This window comes from Camponotus floridanus, unplaced genomic scaffold (genome assembly GCF_003227725.1).
Source record: "Camponotus floridanus strain SB8 unplaced genomic scaffold, Cflo_v7.5 scaffold6, whole genome shotgun sequence".
Taxonomy (NCBI): Eukaryota; Metazoa; Arthropoda; class Insecta; order Hymenoptera; family Formicidae; genus Camponotus; species Camponotus floridanus.
In genome coordinates, this window is record NW_020229769.1 from 3,130,674 (window position 1) to 3,154,208 (window position 23,535).

At 33.3% G+C, this 23,535-nt stretch overlaps 2 protein-coding genes across 5 annotated transcripts in view; one reads left to right on the forward strand and one right to left on the reverse strand.

Moving 5' to 3' along the window:
• The window catches only part of LOC105259468, a 237,979-nt gene that overhangs the window by 208,672 nt on the left and 5,772 nt on the right, over window positions 1–23,535 (reverse strand). For all 3 annotated transcript variants that reach the window (XM_025413067.1, XM_025413065.1, XM_025413066.1), the window contains exon 2: window positions 13,413–16,698. In XM_025413067.1, the coding sequence (XP_025268852.1) occupies window positions 13,413–16,631 (3,219 nt within the window). In that variant the 5' untranslated portion in view covers window positions 16,632–16,698. The remainder of the gene's footprint in view (window positions 1–13,412; window positions 16,699–23,535) is intronic.
• LOC105253345 (retinol dehydrogenase 12) lies at window positions 3,466–9,015 on the forward strand. 2 transcript variants are annotated; one of them, XM_011261318.3, is made up of 7 exons: window positions 3,466–3,665; window positions 7,278–7,359; window positions 7,560–7,864; window positions 7,981–8,100; window positions 8,231–8,447; window positions 8,576–8,750; window positions 8,932–9,015. In XM_011261318.3, exons 1-6 carry the CDS (start codon window positions 3,548–3,550, stop codon window positions 8,721–8,723), a joined length of 990 nt encoding a protein of 329 aa, XP_011259620.2. In that variant the 5' UTR covers window positions 3,466–3,547; the 3' UTR covers window positions 8,724–8,750; window positions 8,932–9,015. The 2 variants fall into 2 exon arrangements, with proteins under 2 accessions (XP_011259620.2, XP_011259619.2); XM_011261317.3 differs by lacking the exon at window positions 3,466–3,665 and adding an exon at window positions 4,844–6,069 and having other exon boundaries at window positions 8,932–9,013.

Below are 23,535 nucleotides of genomic sequence, written 5' to 3' on the forward strand. Positions count from 1 at the left end.
AGATATTTCAGAAACTGTAAGATATAGACAAAAATTTTCAAATTAAAAGTTAAGTGGTTTCAAGAGTTTATTTACAATAATTACAAAAAAAATTTTTTTAGATTTTCAAAATACTTCCACCACTAAATATATTTTTTTTTTATTTTGAAATTTCTTTATTACCATGTGAAATGTTATTTTTTTACGAATTCATCCATATATGATAAAGTTATATTTCGAAAAGTCATTTCCAGAATTAATTATAAACCTCTCTGTAATACGCTATTCGTATCCGTCTATGCGCTCGATTTTTCGCGCAACACATCCTGTTTTTCCGTGATAGAAGATAATTAACAGATACATTTGAAAGACATTTTATATAGTTATCGGAAGTTTTTATCATGTTAGATATTTAACCCTAAGCAGTTGAATATATAATAAATATTAAGCCACAAAAATAATATATTATATAAATTACATAAATAATATTATATAATATTATATAATATTCTATAATATTATATAAATAATCTAAAAGACTATAACTTTATTTTACATAAATTTTATCATTAAAATGCGATGGAATGTTCGCAAACCGCGTTCGCAAAACTGCCACCTCAGCGAACCACGCGCGAGTTCGCCAGAAATGCATATGAAGAGTTTCGACTTCGAAATGCCTTTGCCACAAAGTTCATCATGACCTTATATGGTCATGTTGCTAGGCGATTTCCCTCCATATTTTGCTAAAAACTAGTGAATAAAAACTGTTCACCGGGAGCGCGCGACGGACAATCGTTAAGAAAAAATTAATTAATAAAGAATATATCTGAATCTGTTGGAGTGAGATAGTATAAAAAGTTGTTGTTTTACGAGTTAACGTGACATCATTTAATGTCAAATAAATCGGTGCGTGTGCTCTTGTAAGTATTTATTGATATTTTAAAGATTTATTAATTTATATTTTTCTTACGATTTTCTTACTTTTGTAGCTGTGTAAAATCAAAATTATAACAATTATATTATTATTATTATTATTATTTCATCTTGTGTTATTATTATTTCATCTTAAATTAAACAAATTTAGAGTCTCGTGCGTCATTTCATACATACATTTTGAGCTTATTTATACTTAATGTTTTAATATCTTATCACATATTAAATATAAATTTGACTTGTTATACCAATATTTCCAGTTATACACGCGAAAAAAACGTAATTACATAGATAAATATATTCGTGTTAGTTATCTTCTATCACGGAAAAACAGGATGTGTTGCATGAAAAATCGAACGCATAGACAGATAAGAATAGCGTATTACAGAGAGGTTTATGGATTCGTAAACAAATAACCTTTCACATGGTAATAAAGAAATTTCAAAATTAAAAAAAAATATATTTAGTAATGGGGGTATTGTGAAAATTTTAAAATCAAAAATTTTTTTGTAATTATTATAAATAATTGTAAACTCTTAAAGCCACTTAACTTTTAATTTGAAAATTTTTTTCTATTTCTTATAGTTTCTGAAATATTCATTTTGAAAGAAAAAAATGATTTTTTTCAAAAGGATGTTTTACCTCTTAAACACGCGTATGGACACGTATAAAAAAATACGTGTCCTTTATTTTTGTCTAGAAAACAAAATATTAAAAGCTCATCAAAATCGGAGGGAGACACTTCTGTGTCTTTCCTTGTTAGTATACCAGTTTAAAATATATCAGTTTAAAAGTCAAGGATTCTGTTTTATATTTATAATGAATTTTTTATATTTATAATGAATATGTCTATATTGGAAAATGTCATATGTATATTTGCGATGTCTATGAGTTTCTTTCTTCAGTAATAATGTCGAAATGATAAAAAAAGTAAAAGGAATATAAAATATATGCAGATTCAAGTTATATACGGGATGTCTGATAAGGAGATAAAATATAAGATATAAGATGTCCCACTAAATATATATAAGTACACATTTCGTTAAATTAAATTAAAAATAGAAAGTCCTATACTATTTTGCAAATAACCATGTAAAATTTCGAAAGAATTAAAGAAGATCGACTAATAAATGCGCGAGGCTAGATCATAAGATGTGCGCTCTAGGCATGCCAGAGATAAGTGTCGTATAATGAAAAGGCAAGAGTCGATATACATCATCAAACTTTTCATTCACATATGACACACACCGCTAGCATACCTAGAATAAACATCTCAAAAACTGACCAATGAAACGGGTGTTCGTATCTCTTTTAATTAATATTTCAATCATTATTGCAAAAATTACAAAATCATAAAGGATTTTTATGTTCAATATACTGTACTGTACTTGCTCACGAGCATTATCAAGAATATTCTGGAACATTTTGTATTTGTAGTCTCTATATTATATCGAATAACTTTCATTACACAATTGTTAAAATGCATACCGAGATTTTAAGGCCATCGCGAGAATTCCAGGATTACTTAGAATATAGATTCTTTCAAAATAGGCGAATGCAATTGAACTTAAACGAAAGAGGAAAAGAGAATTCTGCATTTACTTTGAGATAGAGGAAACTATTGCATTAATATTCCCATTAACGCTTGCAAGTGAATATTTTCTTTCTGGCCGACTCTGGCGATTCGCGGAAACGTCCTTTTCGCGAGGCCAAAAATATGTAGTGTAAATAATCCCTTATTCACACAAGTCTTTATTAAAGCAAAAAATTTTTAAATATTTCTATAATTTTTACAATTTTTATAAATTGAAATTTATTACAAGTATATTTTTACGCCCGGAGCGAGAATTTCGATATGTATCGCGCATTAAAGAAATCGGCCGTCGCGGACCGCGTCAAATGAATAAACATTTTTAAAGATAACAAGGGGACTTTAATAGGCTTTAACAGCAATACAGAACACAATCAGAATTATAACACAATGGAACGTATGAAAAATGCGTCTGTATAACTTGACAGCTATTTCCCAACTGAAATGACGGCTGCTGCCGTCAACAACTTCTTGACAACGAGTTCTTCTTCCCTTTTCAAGACAGACTCAAACCAGGGACGAACAATATATATTAAAGGATAATATATATCATAAATATATATACACTAAATATATATTAAAGGAAAAGAATATATATATATATATATATATATATATATATATATATATAACAGTGAAAGATATTAATTAAACAATATTACTTGGTTAAATTTTACGTAGTAAATACATAAGAAGTCAAAAAATAAAATAATTGAATAATAAAAGTTATTATATACGTGTATACATATATTAACTGAATTATAAAAATTAAAGACAAATTAAAATAAGACAGGTACACATAACTACAAAAATTGTGTATAATTATGAATATATTCTTTCAAAGAGTAAAGAGTAAGAATAAGCAAATTTCTTCTGCGCAGATTTAATGCGCAGCTCACATGTTATGTATATAAAGAGAACGGTTATACGTATTAAACACATTCTAACATTGAATAGAGCGTTAGTGACATCGTGTAAGTTAATTCAATATAATTAATTATATATTACTATTGGTCATACATCCTAGATAAAAAGTGATAAATAATGCGGTTTTTTAAGAAAATGTGTGAAAGTAATGTACGTCTTGATGGAAAAACTGTTGTAATAACAGGAGCAAGTGGTGGTATTGGTAAGGAGACTGCCAGAGATTTTTATGGAAGAGGTAATGTCTTTAAAAAAAATAATAATTTATCCTTCTGGTAATTTAAACATTGAAATTTTTTGAAATGAGAATTATAATATATGTATTGTCAATATATTATATATGTGCATGCCCAATTAGAAATATATAGTTGATATCGTATTAACGTGACATTGTATTAACATCGAAAATTAAATCTTGAAGTAAAGTTGAAGTTCTGATCGAATCAGAAGTAAAGTTGAAATTCTGATCGAATCATCGAAATGGTACAAATTGTTGTCGAATCATCGATTATTATTTCTATATAATTTTAATACTGAATTCACCAATTGATTATATCCAAGTATTTTGCAAATTAAGTCATTTTAGATGATTCATTTAGATTATAATTACAACACAAAGTTAAAAATAAAATTTCATTAATTTTAACGTTAAATTCTTGAATGTCGCCAGCCAGTAGATAAAATAAAAGAACGTAATTTAAATCGACCACATCTTATTTCTCACTATATAATAGTTAATTAAGTTACTTTCATTTGATAAGGATCAAAACTCATGGTCGAAACGTTGTGATACACTAACCAATAAATCGCCAGAGTGGTCAATTTAAATTAGGTTCTTTCATTAATTTTATTAAATAAAAAGTACTTAATGAATAAATATATTATATATATATACATATGTGTGTGTGTGTGTGTGTGTGTGTAAATTCTACTGCAGAATAAAAAATTTTATAAAATAGAAAAAAAATTATTTTAATTATGACATGTAACTGTAATAAAAATTGTATATATATATATATATTAATCGTATTGTATAGACTACATATTGCATTGTCAAAAAATGAACAATAAATTATATGTACTTACAACTCTTAATTTTATATACACTTAGTATACATAGTTTCAAAGTCGATAATTCTGTTTTATATTTGTAATGAATATGTCCAATTGGAAAATGTCATATATATATTTGCGATGTCTACCAATTTCCTTCTTTAATAATAATGTCCAAATAATAAAAAAGTAAAAGGAATATAAAATGTACAGATTCAAGTAATATACAGGGTGTCTGAGATAAGATATAAGATGGTATAAAATGTCCTGCTAAATAATATACTATACTATAATAATATACTTTAATACTTATACATAAAAATATATCAGTAGATCTCGTTAAATTAAATTAAAAATAGAAAATCTTTTATTATTTAGTAAACAACCATGTAAATTTCGAAAAATTAATTAATAAAAGAGGACTAATGAGTGCGCGTGACTAGATCATTATAGTGCGCTCTATGGATGCCGAAGACAAGTATCGTATGGCAATGAAAAGACAAGAGCCGATATACATATGATCAAATTTTTCGTTTACATGCCGTAACACACGCCGCTAGCATCCCTAGAATAAACATCTCTGACTATGCAAAATGAGCGTTCGCATATTTTTTAATTAATATTTCAATAATTATTACGAAAATTGCAAAATCGTGAAGGATTTTTATGTTCAACATACTGCACTCTATTCGCTCACAAGCATTATCAAGAGTGTTCTGGGACATCCTGTATTTGTATTTTCTATATTATATCGAATAACTTTCATTATATAATTGTTAAAATGCATACCGAGATTTTAAGATCATCGAGCGAGAATTCCAGGATTACTTAGAATATAGATCCTTTCAAAATGGGTGAATATAATTGAACTTAAATGATAGGGGGAAAGAGAAAGAATTTTGCATTTACTTTGAGATAAAGAAAACCATCGCATTAATGTTCCCTTTAACGTTTGCAAGTGAATATCTTCTTTCTGATCGACTCTGGCGATTAGCGGAAACGCTTCTTTCCGCGGAGTGAAAAATATATAGTGTAAATAATCCCTTATTCACACAAGTCTTTATTAAAGCAAAAAATTTTAAAATATTTCTCTAATTTTTACAATTTTTATAAATTGAAATTTGTTATGCCAGCTTAATAGACGCAATTCTACGCTCCTTTTGTTCCGCCTAGGAAAGAATCGTTGTCGCTTACTGTACATGTATAACTATAATGATGTGTGCATATTTATGAATACATATATTTAAAATAAGTAAAGTGAGTAAGAAAAGTGTGAATTCCTACTGCGCAGATTTAATGCGCAATTGTTTTTTATATAAGCAGTATATAAAGCAGTATATAAATAGCGATTGCTTCGTATTATGCACATTGCAAAGTTGAATAGAGTGTCATTGATATCGTGTAAGTGAATCCAATATAATTAATTATATATTACTGTTGATAACATCCTAGACAAAAAGTATCATAAGTAATGTGGTTGTTTAAGAAAATGTGTACAAGTAATGTACGACTTGATGGAAAAACTGTTGTAATAACAGGAGGAAGTGGTGGTATTGGTAAGGAGACTGCCAGAGATTTTTATGGAAGAGGTAATATCTCTAAAAACATGATAATTTATCCTTCTGGTAATTTAAGCTTTGAATTCTTTTTGAAATGAGAATATAATGCATGTACAATTATACACACATATACATATACATTATGTACGTAATATGTATAGAGTTTTAATTTAGAATTATAGAAATATTTAAATTTGACGAGTCATAACATAAGATATAATTTTTTTCGATTGATATTCATTCTCCGAATGATATTTATTTTAATAATTAAGGTTTTATAAATACCTGAACATAAACAAACGTGTGCATTATTATTGTTATTATTATTATTATTATTATTATATATAACATATTATATACATTATATTTGTTTATGTTTCAATATTTACCTTAGAATCCTTAGTTATTAAAGTAAATATCACCACTCGAAGAATAAACATCGATCCAAAAATTGTATCTCGTATTTATATTACTCATTAAATTTATATATTTCTAAATTTAAATGCTATATTATGTATCCAGTCAGAAGTGTAATATTATAAAGGTTAATTCGGTGATATAAGAATATATTTATCTTTGTGTGAGATATAATATAATATATAACATACATGCATCATACATACTTCATATAGATACAAATATTCCCTTATATTCAAAATTTTACCGCGCAAATTTTTGTTGTTCATAAATCTGTTTTTATGTTATATTTATATTTATTTTTATGTTATATTTATATTTATTATTAATAACATTCGATTGTATTTATTATGATATATTGTATTATATTTGTTATTGATATTAATAAGAAAAATCTCACTTACGAAACATTTATAACAGACAATCTCAGATATTATAAAACGTTTAAAAATAAATATATGTTGCGTGATTTGACCTTTACAACAACAACTTGCAGTTATTCAGACATCAAATCAATCTTGACAACACATCACATTTCTAACTATATGAGTACATAAATTGGAATGATAATTCAAATATGTTTAAATTTGATGAGTAAGCTAAATAAGGTCATCTTGTTAGACTTTGAATCAATATTGAATTGACGCATTACACTTCTGAATGGATATATAGTATAGAATTTTAATTTAAAAATGTATAAATTTTATAAATAATATAAAAATTATGAATAATAAATACATGTAATTTTTTCGATTGTGATATTTACTCTAATAATTAAAGGTTTCGTAAATATACATATATAAACAAACGTGTGCATTTAGGCGCTAGGGTAATTCTGGCCTGTAGAAACATGGAAAAGGCAAACGAAGCGGTTAAAGATATAAAGAATAATCCACCTTCCAGGTAAATATATAAAATCATATTATAAGAATTAATTAAATTAACAGTAATTATTTAATTGGCATATTAATTATTAAAACGAAATCTTCCGTCATTTTTTTTCTTTTACTTTTCATATGAAACTATACTTCTTTCATCAAATATTTGGCGCGACGAATAACAGAACAATATAATCCAGATGCCTGCTTTTTTTATGTTTTTAGAATTAAAAAAGAAGAGTATCAAAACAGTGCGGGTGAACTTGCAATTTATTTTCTTAATTTATGTAGTTTGAAGAGCGTGAAAGATTGTGCTAAAAATTTACTGATGAAAGAAGCAGCCATTCACATTCTTGTAAACAATGCTGGAGTGGCTGCGATTTTATACGAAAAAACAGAGGACGGAATTGAGACGACTTTGCAAACGAATCATCTTGGACATTTTCTTTTGACGCTTCTACTGTTGCCAAAAATGCAAGCGTCTTCCCCAGGTTGCAGAATAGTCAATGTATCATCAATTATTCATATTTGTATGTAATAAAACCCCGTAATATCAGTTTTATTATTTACCGAAAAAAATATACTTGCTCTAATTTCATTTGCATAAATATAAGAACATAAATATAAGAGAAGCATTTTATTACAGTTAGAGACATAGATTTTGATGATATTAATCTAGAAAAATCTTATGGCCCACTCAAAAGTTACTTCCAAAGTAAACTGGCAAACATTCTCTTTACAAGGGAACTCGCTCGTCGATTGAATAGTAATATTAAACAAAGAAATATTTTACGATAATTCACGAAATAGTTCGGAAAAATGATCGACAAAATAAAAGAAAGTAAAACACGAATAAATTAAATATGTATTAATATATAAAATATTTTAATTTGTAGAAGCAAATATTCACGGAATAAACGTATATTCTTTGCATCCCGGCCTTATACCAACGGAGATAAGTCGATCAGCTAATAGTACGATATTTCCAGGTGGAAGTTATGCTTATAATTTTTTTACATGGCTATTCTTTAAGACTGTTGAAGAAGGAGCACAAACAACGATATATTGTTCAGTAGATGAAAAAACAACCAATGAGACTGGATTGTATTATTCGTGAGACATATTATATATTATATAGAATTATCTATACATTTTATTGTTATAATGTGTAATATGTTTTTCCGCTCTGTTTTTTTTATTTATGTAGTATTATGTTGTATCATGTATATTTTTTTATGTAGAGACTGCAGTGTCGCCAATCCATATTGGAAAGCGAGAAATGATGAATACGCTAAAAATTTATGGGATGTATCCTGCAAGCTTCTGAATTTAGAGTTAGAAGAAGATTTTACTACATTTCTACAAAGTGTCTCACGTCAAATACTATAAAGAAATATTTTTTTTCTTTGAAAACTGGTAATGAATTAAACAATTAATAACAGTAAAAGAATTATCGAAAAAGTTATCAGAAAATTTAAAATAATAATTCTGTTTATACTCTATAATAAATCTTTACTTTATTACATATTATAATTTTCTCGAAAAAAAGAAATATATAAATACCCTTTTTTAATTTTTTATATATCTTAAATTTCAGTATGTATGTCTATCATATTATACTGCATTAATTGGATATTATATCATCAAAAGTGAAAGACAATAAATTATATATAATCTTTTAATGTTTATACATAGTTTGAAAGTATTAATAATAATGTTTTATAAGTTAGTGATAAATATTTGCATCAAATTAGAAAGTGACATATGTATATTTGATGTGTCCACTTGTTCTTTTCTCCGATGGATGTAAATAAAGAAAGGCGAAGTAACACGAACATAAAATATGCATCATAAAATTATATTACTTCTATATGTGTGTGTGTGTGTGTGTGTGTGTGTGTGTGTGTGTGTGTGTGTGTGTGTGTGTGTGTGTGTCTGTCCAAAATTTAAATGTCGAAACTTCGGGAGCGTATAAAGAATCAATAAACTCAAAAAAAATCCTTTAAAGGTTTGTTTCTGCTTCATTTTAGAGAAAGTCTTAAAAAAACCATGTCTGCATATTATGGTGAATCAATTCATTTCATGGTGAATAATTCACTGACTAATTTATAAAAGAAAAATAGAAATATATATAAACAAACTAAAGTAAACAGAGAGAGAGAGAGAGAGAGAGAAAGAGAGAGAGAGAGAGAGAGAGAGAGAGAGAGAGAGAGAGAAAGAAAATACAATGATCTCATACACATACACACTCATTGTCGTATATTATATTGAGCATTTACAATCCTTTAATTTTACTTCAAAAGGATTGATTTTAATTTATATTTTTTCATAATTTCATGCTCTAAAACTGTTATCTCATAGTACTTTTCGATAAACCTAATAATTTTAGTGTTGTTTTTCATTTTCTGGTGAAAACTTTTTTGTTTTTTTTTGTGATTTTCTCCAAAGCGAAACAAAACGAGCAAATCTCTAGAGAATTTTCTTTCTTATTGTTAGTCTATCGATCCTTCACACGCTTCTAAAGTTTGACATTTAAATTCGGGATGTGTATATATATTATAATATAATACTGTTTAAATATTGATATTATATATAACATCGTTACATTATATAAAAATTACGACAGTTAATAAAAAAATTTGTTCTTAATTCTTTCTCTCTCTAATGATCATTATATCGCAGTAAAGGAATTTCTTGATCTAATGGCTTTATAATGATCTTTCTATGAAAAGCTCTGATCTTTTTCTTGATATTGCGATTTTATCCGTTTAATCCATGTCGCGAAAGCAGAGGAAGATAAGAAAGCCTACAATGTGTAATTCTATAAGAAGTCTTTTTTTAGAGACATTAACTAACGCGAAAAGTTGCGAAGCATTTTATCATATTAAAAAATACCTTTCAATAATATTACGTAATTGAATATAAAATACTTAGCTATACATATGTGTATTTATGTATATTCTCCATATGTTATATTCTCTCTCTATATACATATTATTTATATTATATTTCTCTATATATATGTGTGTGTATTCTCTATATTTTCATTATACAATTGTTAAAATGCATACCGAGATCTCAAGATCGTTACGAGAATTGCAGAGGACGCACAGTTTTCCAAAAATATAAACCCTTTCAAAACGGAGAACTGCAGTTGACAGTGCGCTTGAGCTTAATCGAGACCCGAGGGAGAGTCCAAGCGAAAGAGTCCACCTGCATTCGCTTTGAATTAGGGGAAACCGTCGCATTAACGCTCCCATTAACACTTGCAAGTGAATATCTCCTTTATGGCCGATTCTGGCGATTCGCGAAAGCACCCTTTTCGCGGGCAGCTACATAAACTTTTGAGAAAGCCGCATCGCACGGACGATAAATTGTTGATATATGTGCTGCGACGATGTGTTCCGTCGCGTATAACGACGGTTGCAGAAATTGCATCACTTATCTCGCGTGTCACGTTCAGGATTTGTGCATCGCAATATTCACCGGAAAAAAAAAAATGACGTCGAGTAGTCCTGTGATATAACAGTTAATTATTTTCAAATCCTATTCTCTTTTATGTTTTATTTGATCTTTATTTTATTATAAAAATATATTTTAGGATTGTTATTATTATTATTATTATTACTATTATTATTATTATTATTATATTAAGATGTAAAAATAAAATTCAGAAAAAAGTTGAGTGAATTGATAGGATTTAAATTCATTAATATTAGTATATAATTCCGCCTTCATTTTTTCATAGATAAAATCAATATCTGGGAAATAATTGTATTTTTTGTCTTTTTTTTATATAAATAGAGATATGAAATGGCGTACGTGCTCGTGTAATTTAGCAAGTAACAGAAAACTTTCCGTGTTCCATCAACGACGTATAAAAGCACGTTAGAGGGAAATGAGTTCGTCACGTCTTTGAAGGTCAACATCGTAAGGAAAGGTGGAAGAACGACCTCGTCCTGCGAATCTCGTTAAGGGCGAGTCTCGCATTTACCCCCGGCTCTCGAGACGCATTTGCACGCGCGGAACAATTTATTGCACCTTTCTTGCGCGTTAAAGCGTACTATGAACCGCATACCTTATGCTAGGTTCCCAGCTGGGTCGAATCATAAATCGTGCGACTATCTCCCTTCCTCTCTCGGATCCTTCGTCCGTCTCTCACCCTCGGTCCACCACGGTCATCCTTATTTCTTACACGACGAGTCGAGAAATCCTCTCCTTCGTACACCTTTAAGAGCAGTCACGAGCAATGTCCAGAGTCGCCTTCTTCGGGATATGTACGAGTCTCCTTCTGCTCTCGACTCGTCCGTGCTAGTTATTTAAATCTTTGCCCTACGTGTTTCGCACAAGTTTTTATCACTCGCGCTCTTATCCCTGCGAGCTTTGTTTACGAGCGGTTTCATTCGAGATGCGCGTACGTGCCGCATACACACGTGTCGTGGTACATTCATGGTATTTATCCATCATGCAACTGCACGATGCCTTCAAAACGAGATTAATATTTGCACGAAAAACTAGTCTATATTAGAGAAATCTCTCTCTCTCTCTCTCTCTTTCTTTCTGTTGATACATGCAAAATTGGAAAATATTTTTTTACGAGTATTATTTTAAAGATTTGAAAAAGCTCTCTAAAGCGTGAATGTGCCAGAGAGTCGAAGTTTTTATTGAAGTTCTTTTTGTATACTGTAGAATTATTTTTCGATCTGATAGTCACCGCGATGAAATAACGCGTCTCATCGACATCGATAAAATATCGTTGACAAAATACCGATGGTACGCGTCTCGCATATTTTAAATCGGGTCTGGCGAATTATCCTTTCGCATCCTGTATTGCGCACCGGAAATGAAATATTACTTCTCCCCTCTTGCTCGGGGAAAATTTGATATACCGAGACATTTGCGGCGCTCGCGAACCCCATTACATCACGTTTATGGCGACCGCGACGCTGAAACTTGATAATTACATTATGTCACAATGTTCTTTTATGACACGCGACATTACTAAGTGGCGCATGATTACTGGTGACATTTTACGCGTCTTACAAGCTCCTTAGGTCGATGATACATCTTTTACAACCTGCAAGACACGCTCCTCGTTGTATCATCAACGAATTTTAGTCTTTACACTAATCAATTATACATAGATATTATTTATGTGGCCAGTTATCGTTTTTTATTACTTTGAAATAATGTTTAATCTTTTTAATTCTATGGAATTACTAGCGTATCTATTCCAGTCATAATAAACTTGATTTATTAACATATACAATTTATATAATATAATTGTATTACACTCTTATGATTTTTATAAATCATAAGAGAATAGGAGAATAATTAATTACTATTTATTTGTGCTTTCTCTCTTAATAAAGAATTATATTAATTTATATTTAACATCGGTATTGCACTTTCATATTTATTTCACTATCATAATTAGTTCGATTAATTCTACTTGTTGGAAAATTAAAATTCACGCTGTGTTAAATAACTGGGCATTCATTGACAACGCGACAACATATAAACGGTATTGAATCGTTTTTGTGTAATAGCAATTTGGTATATTTATTATCTGATCGGAATAAAGAACGGAATGAAACGAACAACCTCGATTATACGCTGGGCTTGCAATTATACCGAAAAAGCCCGCGATTCGTCGTGCAGACTATCGTGTAGCGGCACGCGTAATTATTGGTTTACTGTCAAGCATATCTTGGTAAGTTTCATCGCGATTAAAACGAGGTATGTATTTCGCAGCGGGGGAAACAATCGATACGAAAACCGAACCGCGCATTGTCGATTCGTTAGGATTAAATTTCAGTCGCCGAATAAATTCGCTTTTTTTGGCAGCGGTGATTTGAATATCACTGTTGATGAATAAATGCTATTTGTTTAAAGCGATTCATTTTTTTTCGTCGATTATACGAAAAAACAAACATTACAATGTGTAAAATATTGTAATGAAGTACTGTCGATTGTTTTAAAGTGTTGAATAAAGATTCAACATTTTGATCAAAATCGCCAAATTAACGCAAGTCCGCTAGTCTAACATAAAAAGTATAAAATGCCTTTGTCACTCACCGCTTTTAACGCCTCCAAGTCTCCCTTTTTCAGCATATCCATTAGTCTCTGGTGATCAATTTCTTCCTTCGTCATATATATTTTTTTACTCTTCAATTTCTCGTTCTCGTAATCGTCGCACAGAATATTATGAAAATTCACTTGCTGAACACTATGATCCGCTTTTGTTTCGGCCGGAATTTCCGGCAAATCTTGCTCGAATCGCAAATTTTTAACAAGAACTTCATTGATCACCGCACCATGATCTTCAGCATTCTTTACTGTCTCTTCACGATCTTGCGATTTTTCACCAAACTGAAGTCTATTCCGAGAAGAATCTCCTTCACTCTTTAATCTTGAATTTCTTTGACTCTCTAGTTCATCGATAGAAATTGTAGCGGTTGACAGATTGCTATTTTCTCGCGAATGGATCATCAGTCGGTCCTGATCCTCTCGCGATTCGTTTTGATAGGCGGTTGCTTGATCCTGAAGAATCATCGTCTCCTCTGAATTTTGTTTAGTCTCTTCCTCGCATTTTTTCATTTCCGAAGGTCGAGTCTGGACGTTTGATTTATCCTGACAAGATGATGTTGTCGTTTGGAAAGTCGTGAAAGTCTTTGCGGATTCATTAAAGGCAACCAGATGCTGCTGATCCTTGGCATAAATCGACGATTTATCCTTCCTCTTATCCGCCAAGTCTCTCGATCTACCGTTCGGCAGATTCTGCTGCACTTTCAGGCACTGCTTCAAGCCAATCTCCGGATATTTGCAGACCGAATCTTCGCTCTTCCGATCGTCCTCCTCGATAGTCTCGAGATGTTCGTGCCGCGACTCGCCGATTCTGTCGAACGACTCGTCCTCGAGAGTCGACGAGGTTTCCTTGACGGGCGAGTCTCGATCCGATCTGGAAGCGCTGATTCTTTCACCGTAAGGCGATACTTGTAGCGAAGGTCGAAGAATCGATTCGAGATCATCTGCGTGGATCACTTGCGGTTGCAGACTGCGCTCGTAAATCCTCTCCACGTGATCGGGCGAGGTATAACGCGTGATTTTGCTAGACGAGACAGCCTCGCAGATTGCGACCTTGGATCCCGTGACGTTCTGTTCGTTCGATTGTTTTTGCGAATCGATCGCGATGTAGGCTCGATTGTTCGGTTTGAAGCTCGACGAAGACACGTCGATCGGCGCTTTTGTACGATCCTGTGTTCCAATGTCTCGTGAAGGAGATATGCCGAGATCCTTGCGCGAAAAGATCGGTGGCTTTCTGATTTCCATGGATGCTCCTTCGACCTCGTGACACCTGATTTTTGAATCGCTGCGAGACTCCGCTTGACCTTGAAGAACCCGTGCGTGAGCACCAACTGTCAAACCGTAGCTCGATTGTTCCTGTCGCGGTTGAACGATCGATCGAGCCTCTCTACGAACATCGTTGGAAATCTGAAATCGACGTCGTGATTCGATCGCGATTCCCGATTTCATCGAGGTGACTCTCGGATTATCTCGAGAATGGTCGGCTGCGCAACTCGTCGGTGATTCCGTCGATTTACAGATCGCCTCGACCGCTTTATCGGTGGCAAGTCGCGGCGTCGACTCGCTCGCCGCAGCAGCTGGCCGCCTACTTTCTCCGTCCTTATTTGGTGAGATCAGCTCACCTTGGTCACCAAGGTTCCCAGTCGGCAGTGAGCCCTTTGAGAAGCCTGCTTCGTGCGGCAAACGAGTCTCCTCCTTAACGAGCGAACGTGTCACCACACAGTTCTGATCCGCGCCATTCCCAGAACGTTTCAACGATGGTTTTCTGCAAGAAATAATTGACGCCGTTGTCGTTGATGTAATGGTAGATATTTCGACCACCTTGGAACTATTAACGCTCGTTTTACCGTGATTGGATTCGCCTCTCGTTTTCATTAAATTCGCAATCCTGGCATCGGTCGAACTTTTCTCTTCTAAATTCATCTCGGCGCGCTTAGATCTGAAGCTCGAACCGAAGGGCTCCCTCTGAGGAATTCTAGAGGCCGGGCTGGAATCACCAGATCTCGACACGACGTTCGACTGAGCGCCGAAACCATAATCCTGCTGCTTGACTTTGTTCTTCATCGCCAGGTATTCTTTATATGTGCCTCTGCTAGTGTTCACACCAACATTCACCTTATCCGGCCTGGCATGTTCCATTTTACAATCCATTCGAGTCAGATCGTCGTAGCTTGAAGAGGTTCCACCGTTCAACCTGCTCTTTGATTCATCGATCGAACGCGATCTCGAGTCTTGAGCGCGATATCTTCGCTGGCTCTTTTGCTCGGCGCTGCTGTTGGATCTCGTCAAGGGTTTTTCGCGAGGAGACGACGGAAAGTTCTGATTATGCGCCTGATTCAGCCACTCATCCACCCGCTTCTGGACTTCTCCTTTGCGCAACAACATCTCGGGCATCTTCGAGCGACTGCTTTCAATCGCGTCCATCGTTGTTGGCGACGAAGCGCGGCAGTTATCTTGTTGATGTGCCTTCTGTCTGTCCCGCGAACGCTGTCTCACCTGAGTCTGCTGGTTCACCTTCAATACCGGTTGAATCTTCTCCCTCGTTGGAATTGATTTAATCTGAACCTTCGCGCCAGATAGCTTTGATCTTTCTTGTTGTTGCTGTCGCTTTTGCTGATCCATTATTATCGCTTCGAAGTTGGTCACATTAATATTGCCGACGTCGCTAAGATCCGACGATCTGCAGTAATCCAGATCCTCGTACTCGTCCAGAATATTGTTCACTGATTGTGCGTCGATCGAGCTGGTGCTCTTTGACTTGTTTCTCGCGACGCTTTCGTCGCTGCTCGAATTATTGTGCTGCTGCTGATGTTCTCGGCTGATTTGTCGCTTGGATTGCGGCCTCGGTTTCTGATATCTGAGCACCACGTTCTCGTAACGCTGCGGAGCGCTTTCGATTTCTACGTTTTGGTCTTTCCTCGAGACGGACGATTGTCGCGCATGACGTTGCTGAAGCGATTCCCGCCGATGATTGAGCATCTTGCCGTCGTCAGATACCGACAAGTCCCGCTTTGCGATCATCGACGGGCCGGAAACCGAAAAGGTCGTGAAGCTCTGCACGTTCCGCAAGCACGTGTCTCCCCCCTCGGCGTTTGTCAATCTCTTCGACGTGATCCATGAAGCGATTGGACGAGAGGCGCCGTTGCCCCCATTAGGCGCATCCTCATCGAAGGAAATGTTGCTGGACTTTGAAATTATTTTATCACTCATTTTCTGTCGCAAATCGGCATCTTGAACGCATCTTATCGAAGAAAAGGAATATCGATGACTCGAGATTCTGAAATAAAAATATTTCACGATTAGAATAAAAATGTCTCTGAAATTTAATATAGAAAATTATCGAATGATTGCTTGGCTATTTTATAATTTTGAATTTGAGAAAATTTCCCTTTTTTTAATTATGCGACAGAAAATATTAAAGTATAAATACGAGAAGATCGATTTAAAAGAAAAGTTGAACGGTTAAGAAAGAATTTAGTAGTTTTTGAAAAAGAATAGTATATTACAATTATTTATCGGAAGAAATTATTTAACACAGAAATTCCCTACTTGTTTAATGAAACACTATGTTGTTTAAATGTGAGAAGTTACATCATTGTTCGAAAATATACGACCAGGCACGCTATAGCTAAAGTATAACTAAAAGCAGAAACTGCAATTTGTCGACTAATTTATCAGCTTTGATAACGCGATTAACTTCGCGTAAAATTGTGGAAACTGTTTCGCCGAATATGCTCCGAGCAAGTAGTACCAAAAATTATCCACCGGAAGTGGTCTCCGTGCAGTAACTGCTTTCCCAAATCTAGCGTAATAAACTCTCAAATTCGCGAACGCTCGGCGTTAAAGCGGCTGGCAAAGAACGTTCTCCTCGTTAATTTTTCACCTAGCGCGAAAATTTACGTATGTGCTCCATTAAATGGCACCGTTGCATTTCGACTACATGCGTATTACGCGTTTTAATTTACGAAGACCGATCTTTTTAATCCAACCGTCGTTTTTTAATTCAGCGAGAATCGTCAAAAATATGGTATATCATAAATAATAAAAAATCTGATACAAATATAATTTGCGTAAATCTTAAGAACAATTTAAAAATACGTTTCTATTTTGTAAAAGAGAGAAATTATGTAATCCAGGTTGCAAAAACCAGGGATGTGTCTCGTAAAATACAACGTAAAATTTAGAGTTAAAATCTCCTCGGCAAAATTTGCCATTTCGAACTCGACCACGTTCCGGAAATCGGCGATAAATAGCAGAAGGCGCGCTTCCGTAACGATTGCGCCGATCCGACATCGGCGGCACGTTCTGTCGTTGATGGAATTTCCGGCAGTTGACCGATATCCGGTTTGAATTAATTCAGTTCCTCAATTCGGGGACGGTAAATATTATAATACGCCCGCCGTGGAGATCGTGCGAGGAATCGTTAAGAAACCCAAGAGACTAACAGAATTTAATATGTCCGTCGAGAGACTAATAAACGCGAAACAACGTAATTCTTCCATAAAAAATGATATAAAATTTCTATGATGTAGTGATCTGTCTTTTTAAGTCACAGATTATTATATCACATCATGTAAAATATCATTAATGTATGTAAATATATATTTTTAAATAGTGTATAAATAATAATTTTTTTTATACATAAAATATGATTCATCAAATCGCTTTAATCATATATCTAATTATTATCTTTCTTAGATCGGCTAATTTTTCTTTACGATTGTCCTGTAAAGTACTTAGAAAAGAATTAATATGAATAAAACAATTTTTTTAGTTAAATCACTTTATATACGTAAATGAATATTGATTGTATTTTACAAGAGAATTTAAGCTAAAATATTTTAAAATGGCGTTATGTTGAGAAAACACAATGAAACAGCATGTTTATTTCATTACTTCGTCATAAACATGTTTATTTCGTCATAACCAGAAAATGCATTTTAGTTAAAATTTTACTTCAATTATTATTTCGCTTCTCTCTCTCCCATATATTTTCCTTAGGGTATAATATCTCTCAGATGAGATCGCGATAACGCATATCGATGACGTAAATTAACATAATTAACAAGACCGGATTCGAAAATCTAACTCACGAGGGTGTTATTAATGCGTAGCGGCGCAGCCTGAAATGTAAATTAAACAAAACGTGTTTAATGGAGCGAATTAAAACGCGAAAATGCGAAAAACCGCTGCTGCTTATCGGAAACTCTGTTTGGATCAATGTAAATTGCATATTTTCGGCAAACAATTGGTTTTCAGCAACGATGTATCATCCAACGTGAATAAAGGTCGGCGGTAAATATTCATAAAACAGCGAACGATAAGAGGATGGAACGGGGGAGAGATAGAAAGAGGTGAAGGGATGTAATCGGATAATGTGCAATATTCGCAGAACGTGTGTAAAAAAGGGATGGTAGATTTTATTTCATTTAATCACGATTCGTTGCGCGGTAACGATCGATGCATCGGTATAATTCGGTAGCCCCGCTAAAATCGGCAAATGCGCCAGGTAAATATTAAACGTGAAATCGCGCGGACTCGGCGAACATTGCCGACCCCCACTGGGAGGGTAGTTGCAATTCACACGAGACGAGAAGACCGCGCGCGCGAGCGGCGTAAATTGAATTAAACTGTCGTGGCTTTTCGTGCTGTATTACGATGTTATACCGGAGCTCTAATGATTCCCACGCGAACACACACACACGTGTACACTTTGAAGCCCCCCCGGCTGGAATTCTACTTTTAGATCGCAGATAAAACGCGTAACCTACCGTGTCGTAACGAAACGTACGTGAGTCATTCATGGGTGAGATCGACCTTTAAAGCGGCGTGAGTGAGCATTCAGTCAAATTATTCGATTGATTTAATTTTAATTAGCCTTATTTAGCTTTGCGCGATTGCAAGTGTTCCACGTGAAAGCAAATTCCTTTAGAAATTTGTCAAATTTATACTGCGAGAAATAATTACACATTGAAATAAATTTATGCCTCGTATCACGAGATGTGTAACGGAGAATGGAGACTACTAGAACGAAAAAGCAGAAACATGGATAATGAAGGTAGCATGATAAAAAAAAGAGAGATACGCCAGAGATGGTAAAAATAAATTTTTCTCAAAAATTTTATTTTTTTAACAGGTTTTAATTACATTACATGCGTTACGCGATATACAAATGAGAGCAAAGATTGAACTTGCCGCTGGAGAATATTAATTTCAATGAAATGTTTACCGCTTTTGCATTCCAGGAATGCGAGGTGTGTTAGCCGACGTAATTAACGGTACTGCAAAATTCAGGTGTTTCCACGAATGCACTGACCCGAATCTTCTACGCAAGCACCAACGTCCGATGTATAAAGGTGACTATGATTTGCGACGATTATCATAATTTATTGTCCATGTGCTCGTCGCAATTTAACTCGTGATATATCATTAACGAATCCTCATTTGTGCGATGACAATTTCTCTCAACTCTTGCGATGGATTAAGATCACGATATTAAAAATGACAGACATATATAAACCATACATAACTTTCCTTTTCTATCGTGTATATTTTTCGAGGTAAATAAATCTTTCCTTCGATTTTTAAACGAAGATGAATCCGAATTCCTTTTCAGAAATGGAAATATTTTAATTCGCGCCCGGCAATTACGCGATGATAATGTTTATTGCGGTGCATAAAATGTCCTAGTTTTAATCTTGGAAAATTCTATTTTGCGAGATCGCCTCTGCAGATTTGCACGAAGATCCATAAAAGACAATGTATTCAGTTAAGAGAATTGTAGGCTGTCAGGCAAATAGTCGCCGCGCATATACATAATTCATCGATCGACATCCCCCGGACGAATCACAACGCGCGAGAATCTCCCGCCAAGATTACAATGGAATGCAAAAATGATTGCGTGGGCTCACCTAGCCGTGACACGGTTGCGTAATAACGATGAGAGACGATAATCGACCCACGATCGCGGAAAGAAGCGAACGCCGGGAACTGACTCGTTAGCCGAGCGTGAAGAGTTCCTTGGGCACGCCGTTTAAATCTTTTAACCTCCTTAATTAATCGAGTGTGTTTGTAACGAGATCTTTGATCTCTCTCCATCTGAAGTCTGTAGATCATCTGGATTATTCACGCTGGAAGCGGTTTAAATTTGTGAACATTCCGGCAAAAATAAGGAAACATAAGCGTATAAAAATTATCTTTTAATGAAAAATATAACAGCATACAAACAAATATTAAACATTTAAACGAAAATTAAGCAAAATGATAAATACAAAATATAAACTATTAAAACAATAAACTTTTATTGTAATTTTTAAATACACTATTTTTTTAAAGTCAAAGATAGTTATAATAATAAATGTTCAGAGAGATACGATATGCTGGACATAGATTTTTCCAGCCATTAACCAACATGTAAATTTAAAATGTATTTTAGCTAATGGAAACTCTTTCATTAATCGACTATAAAATAAAAGCTATGATCAATTGGCTCGAGGAAAATTTCCTGTAAAATCATGTTGATTGGGATAAATGTAAAATAGTTTTTAAATGTAAAAGGGTTTTCATGTTGATTGGGATAAATGTAAAATAGTCAATATTATAATGGAAAAGACCAATTATATCTTACCAAGTATATCGTAGTAACAGAAAATTTATCAAATGTACATTTTTAGAACGAAAACTAATTTCCATACTATATTTTTTGCGACATTTATATATATATATATATATATATATATATATATATATTCTGCAAACAAGTATTTATAATTAAGATAAAATGAAAAAGTTACTCACTCACGCATGTCAAATTGCCTCGATTTAATCAAATGTTTTATCATCATGTTGAAAACATTTACTGACGTGCATTTAGTGTCTAAAAAAATTAATAAATTTCAATTTTTTCCTGTCATATAATAAATAATAATATTTGCTAGAATACTCTCTCTTGCTAAATATGTTATAAATTATTATTATGAAATATCTACATATATATGTATATTTCTTTTTTAATTAATATTTTTCTTCGTTTGAAAAAATACATTTAATGCTGAAATCAAGTTCAAATATTTACATATCCGATTATTATTAAGAAAGAACGATCATCTCAATACGAAGGGAGACATTCGCGCGGAAATCAGCTTTCATTGCTTGCTCAATCAGAGTAATCGCGGGTGTTTTGTCACTTACTTCGTTCAATCGAGGGGATACCTCTCATAGAGGCCGGAAGACACGATCGTTTCCTGCGGTAGCGCCTCGTAATGAAACGTCTCATACGAGAGAATAATCTTATCGAGAGTCGCGTGTGCACCGCGTACTACATACGTGTGTATGCGTACGTGATTAAGCGCTGTCGTAGAGTAAGATTATCTGACAACATATAGGTGATCGTCAATCGTTTAGATTAATAGTTCTGTATTATCTGGTCGATAGCATCACGGTCAGATCAAGATTTTTTAAACGTACGAAGAACTTTTGCCTTGGACTCCACCATCGTTCGTTTATCACTTCGACGAGTACTTGTCACGTAATATTTCCGATCACGTATCGCTCGTAATTCAGATCATCCTCCGTTTATATCGTATTATTAGTAGCTATTATATAATGCGTGTCTCGTATCGATATTTTAATGCCAGGCGTGTTGTAATTACGCACAGCCTTATTCTTAAATTGAATCACGTGTGCCTTGAACGACGAGATAAATCGAGTCGTAGATTCTGACGGCAGTCTCGGAATTTTTCATATTGGCTAAAAATAGAAAATACGTATATCTCGACATCATTTATTTTCAATTGCGATGCAGTACATTTTTTATTAAAGATTTTTCTTCTTTTTCTTCTTTTTTTTAATATTCAATTCTTATAGGAAACAAATTTCTGCTAAAATATAATGTCACGTTATTTGTTTTAAACATTATTTGTTTTAAACATTTCTTACGAGACTTTGAAATTCGTTGAAAATCATAAATCATATCGAATAATTCTTAGATGATCAAAAGCGGCAAATCATCTTTTATGCATCCTTCCTTTTTTAGATATGATTCCCTCTAAAATGATGTGTCGATTTTATCTTACTTCTTTCTTCTAAACAGAATATACCGGTATCTTCCAGCGCAAGTGACTTCTGAAAACATGTAGACCCTCTTTCACAATCCTCTCGCCTTTTCCTTTCTACTATACCGATGGGCTATTCACGTCTTTCACAGAGTTGCCTTCGGGGTGGATAACCCGAACGCAACTATGTAAAGCCTACACGCACTCAAGAGTCTTCCAAAGGGCTAGCTATTTCTGCTCACGTGAAAGAAGATATATCTTCATAATTTTTTCATATATAAAAAAATTAAACTTAATAATAATAAAAATATCTAAAAATATTTAACTTTAATAATATTTAAAGATAAAAAATGTAGTTTAAATAGCTAACAAAGTTTCTTAAGAAAATTAAGATTCTCAAAATCATAAAGGTATTATATCAGATAGTTATATTTTAATTGATAATTTTCGCTATAATAATTTGAAGTAATTACTATAAAATTATTAATAATTAATAATGACATTATTAATAATTAATAATGTCATTATTAATTATTTATTATAATTGTCATATATAATTGTTTATATATAATAAAAAAATGACATGCTTGTATATATTATATGTAATGTTAAAATGATTATTTAATATTGCATTATAGTGCGAGTGAGGTTTACATGCTATAGTCCGATACTTTCTATAGAAATTGTGATTCCTGACAGAGATGTCCCTTACGGCGGCTCCGAGAAATACTTCGCAACCTTTTTGCTCGTCTTAACATTCTCCGCGTGGGTCTTTTCGCCCTGGACCGCACATGCGGCCTCTGGAGCCCAGATCCTTTTGTGTTCTCGCCGTTTCTTCTTCGTCTCTTTCTTTCTTTCTTTGTCTTTGTCTCTCTCTCTCTTTCTCTCTCCCCCCTCCCCCTTTAACCTCCTGTTGTTTTTTCTTTTATCCTCGACACGCGAGATCTGCCAAAAGAGACTTTACTTCTTTTTAACAAACAGACCATGCGAACAAATAAATGTCACGAGCCGCTCAAGACACGTTACCACTGCAAAGCTAAATACCTCTTTGCTCTTTTTCC

Coding starts and splice junctions, on each gene's coding strand:
- LOC105253345 (XM_011261318.3), top strand. CDS start 3,548: ATGCGGTTTTTTAAGAAAATGTGTGAAAGTAATGTACGTCTTGATGGA. Junction 7,360..7,559: donor AAGAATAATCCACCTTCCAG/GTAAATATATAA, acceptor TTATGTTTTTAG/AATTAAAAAAGAAGAGTATC. Junction 7,865..7,980: donor ATCATCAATTATTCATATTT/GTATGTAATAAA, acceptor ATTTTATTACAG/TTAGAGACATAGATTTTGAT.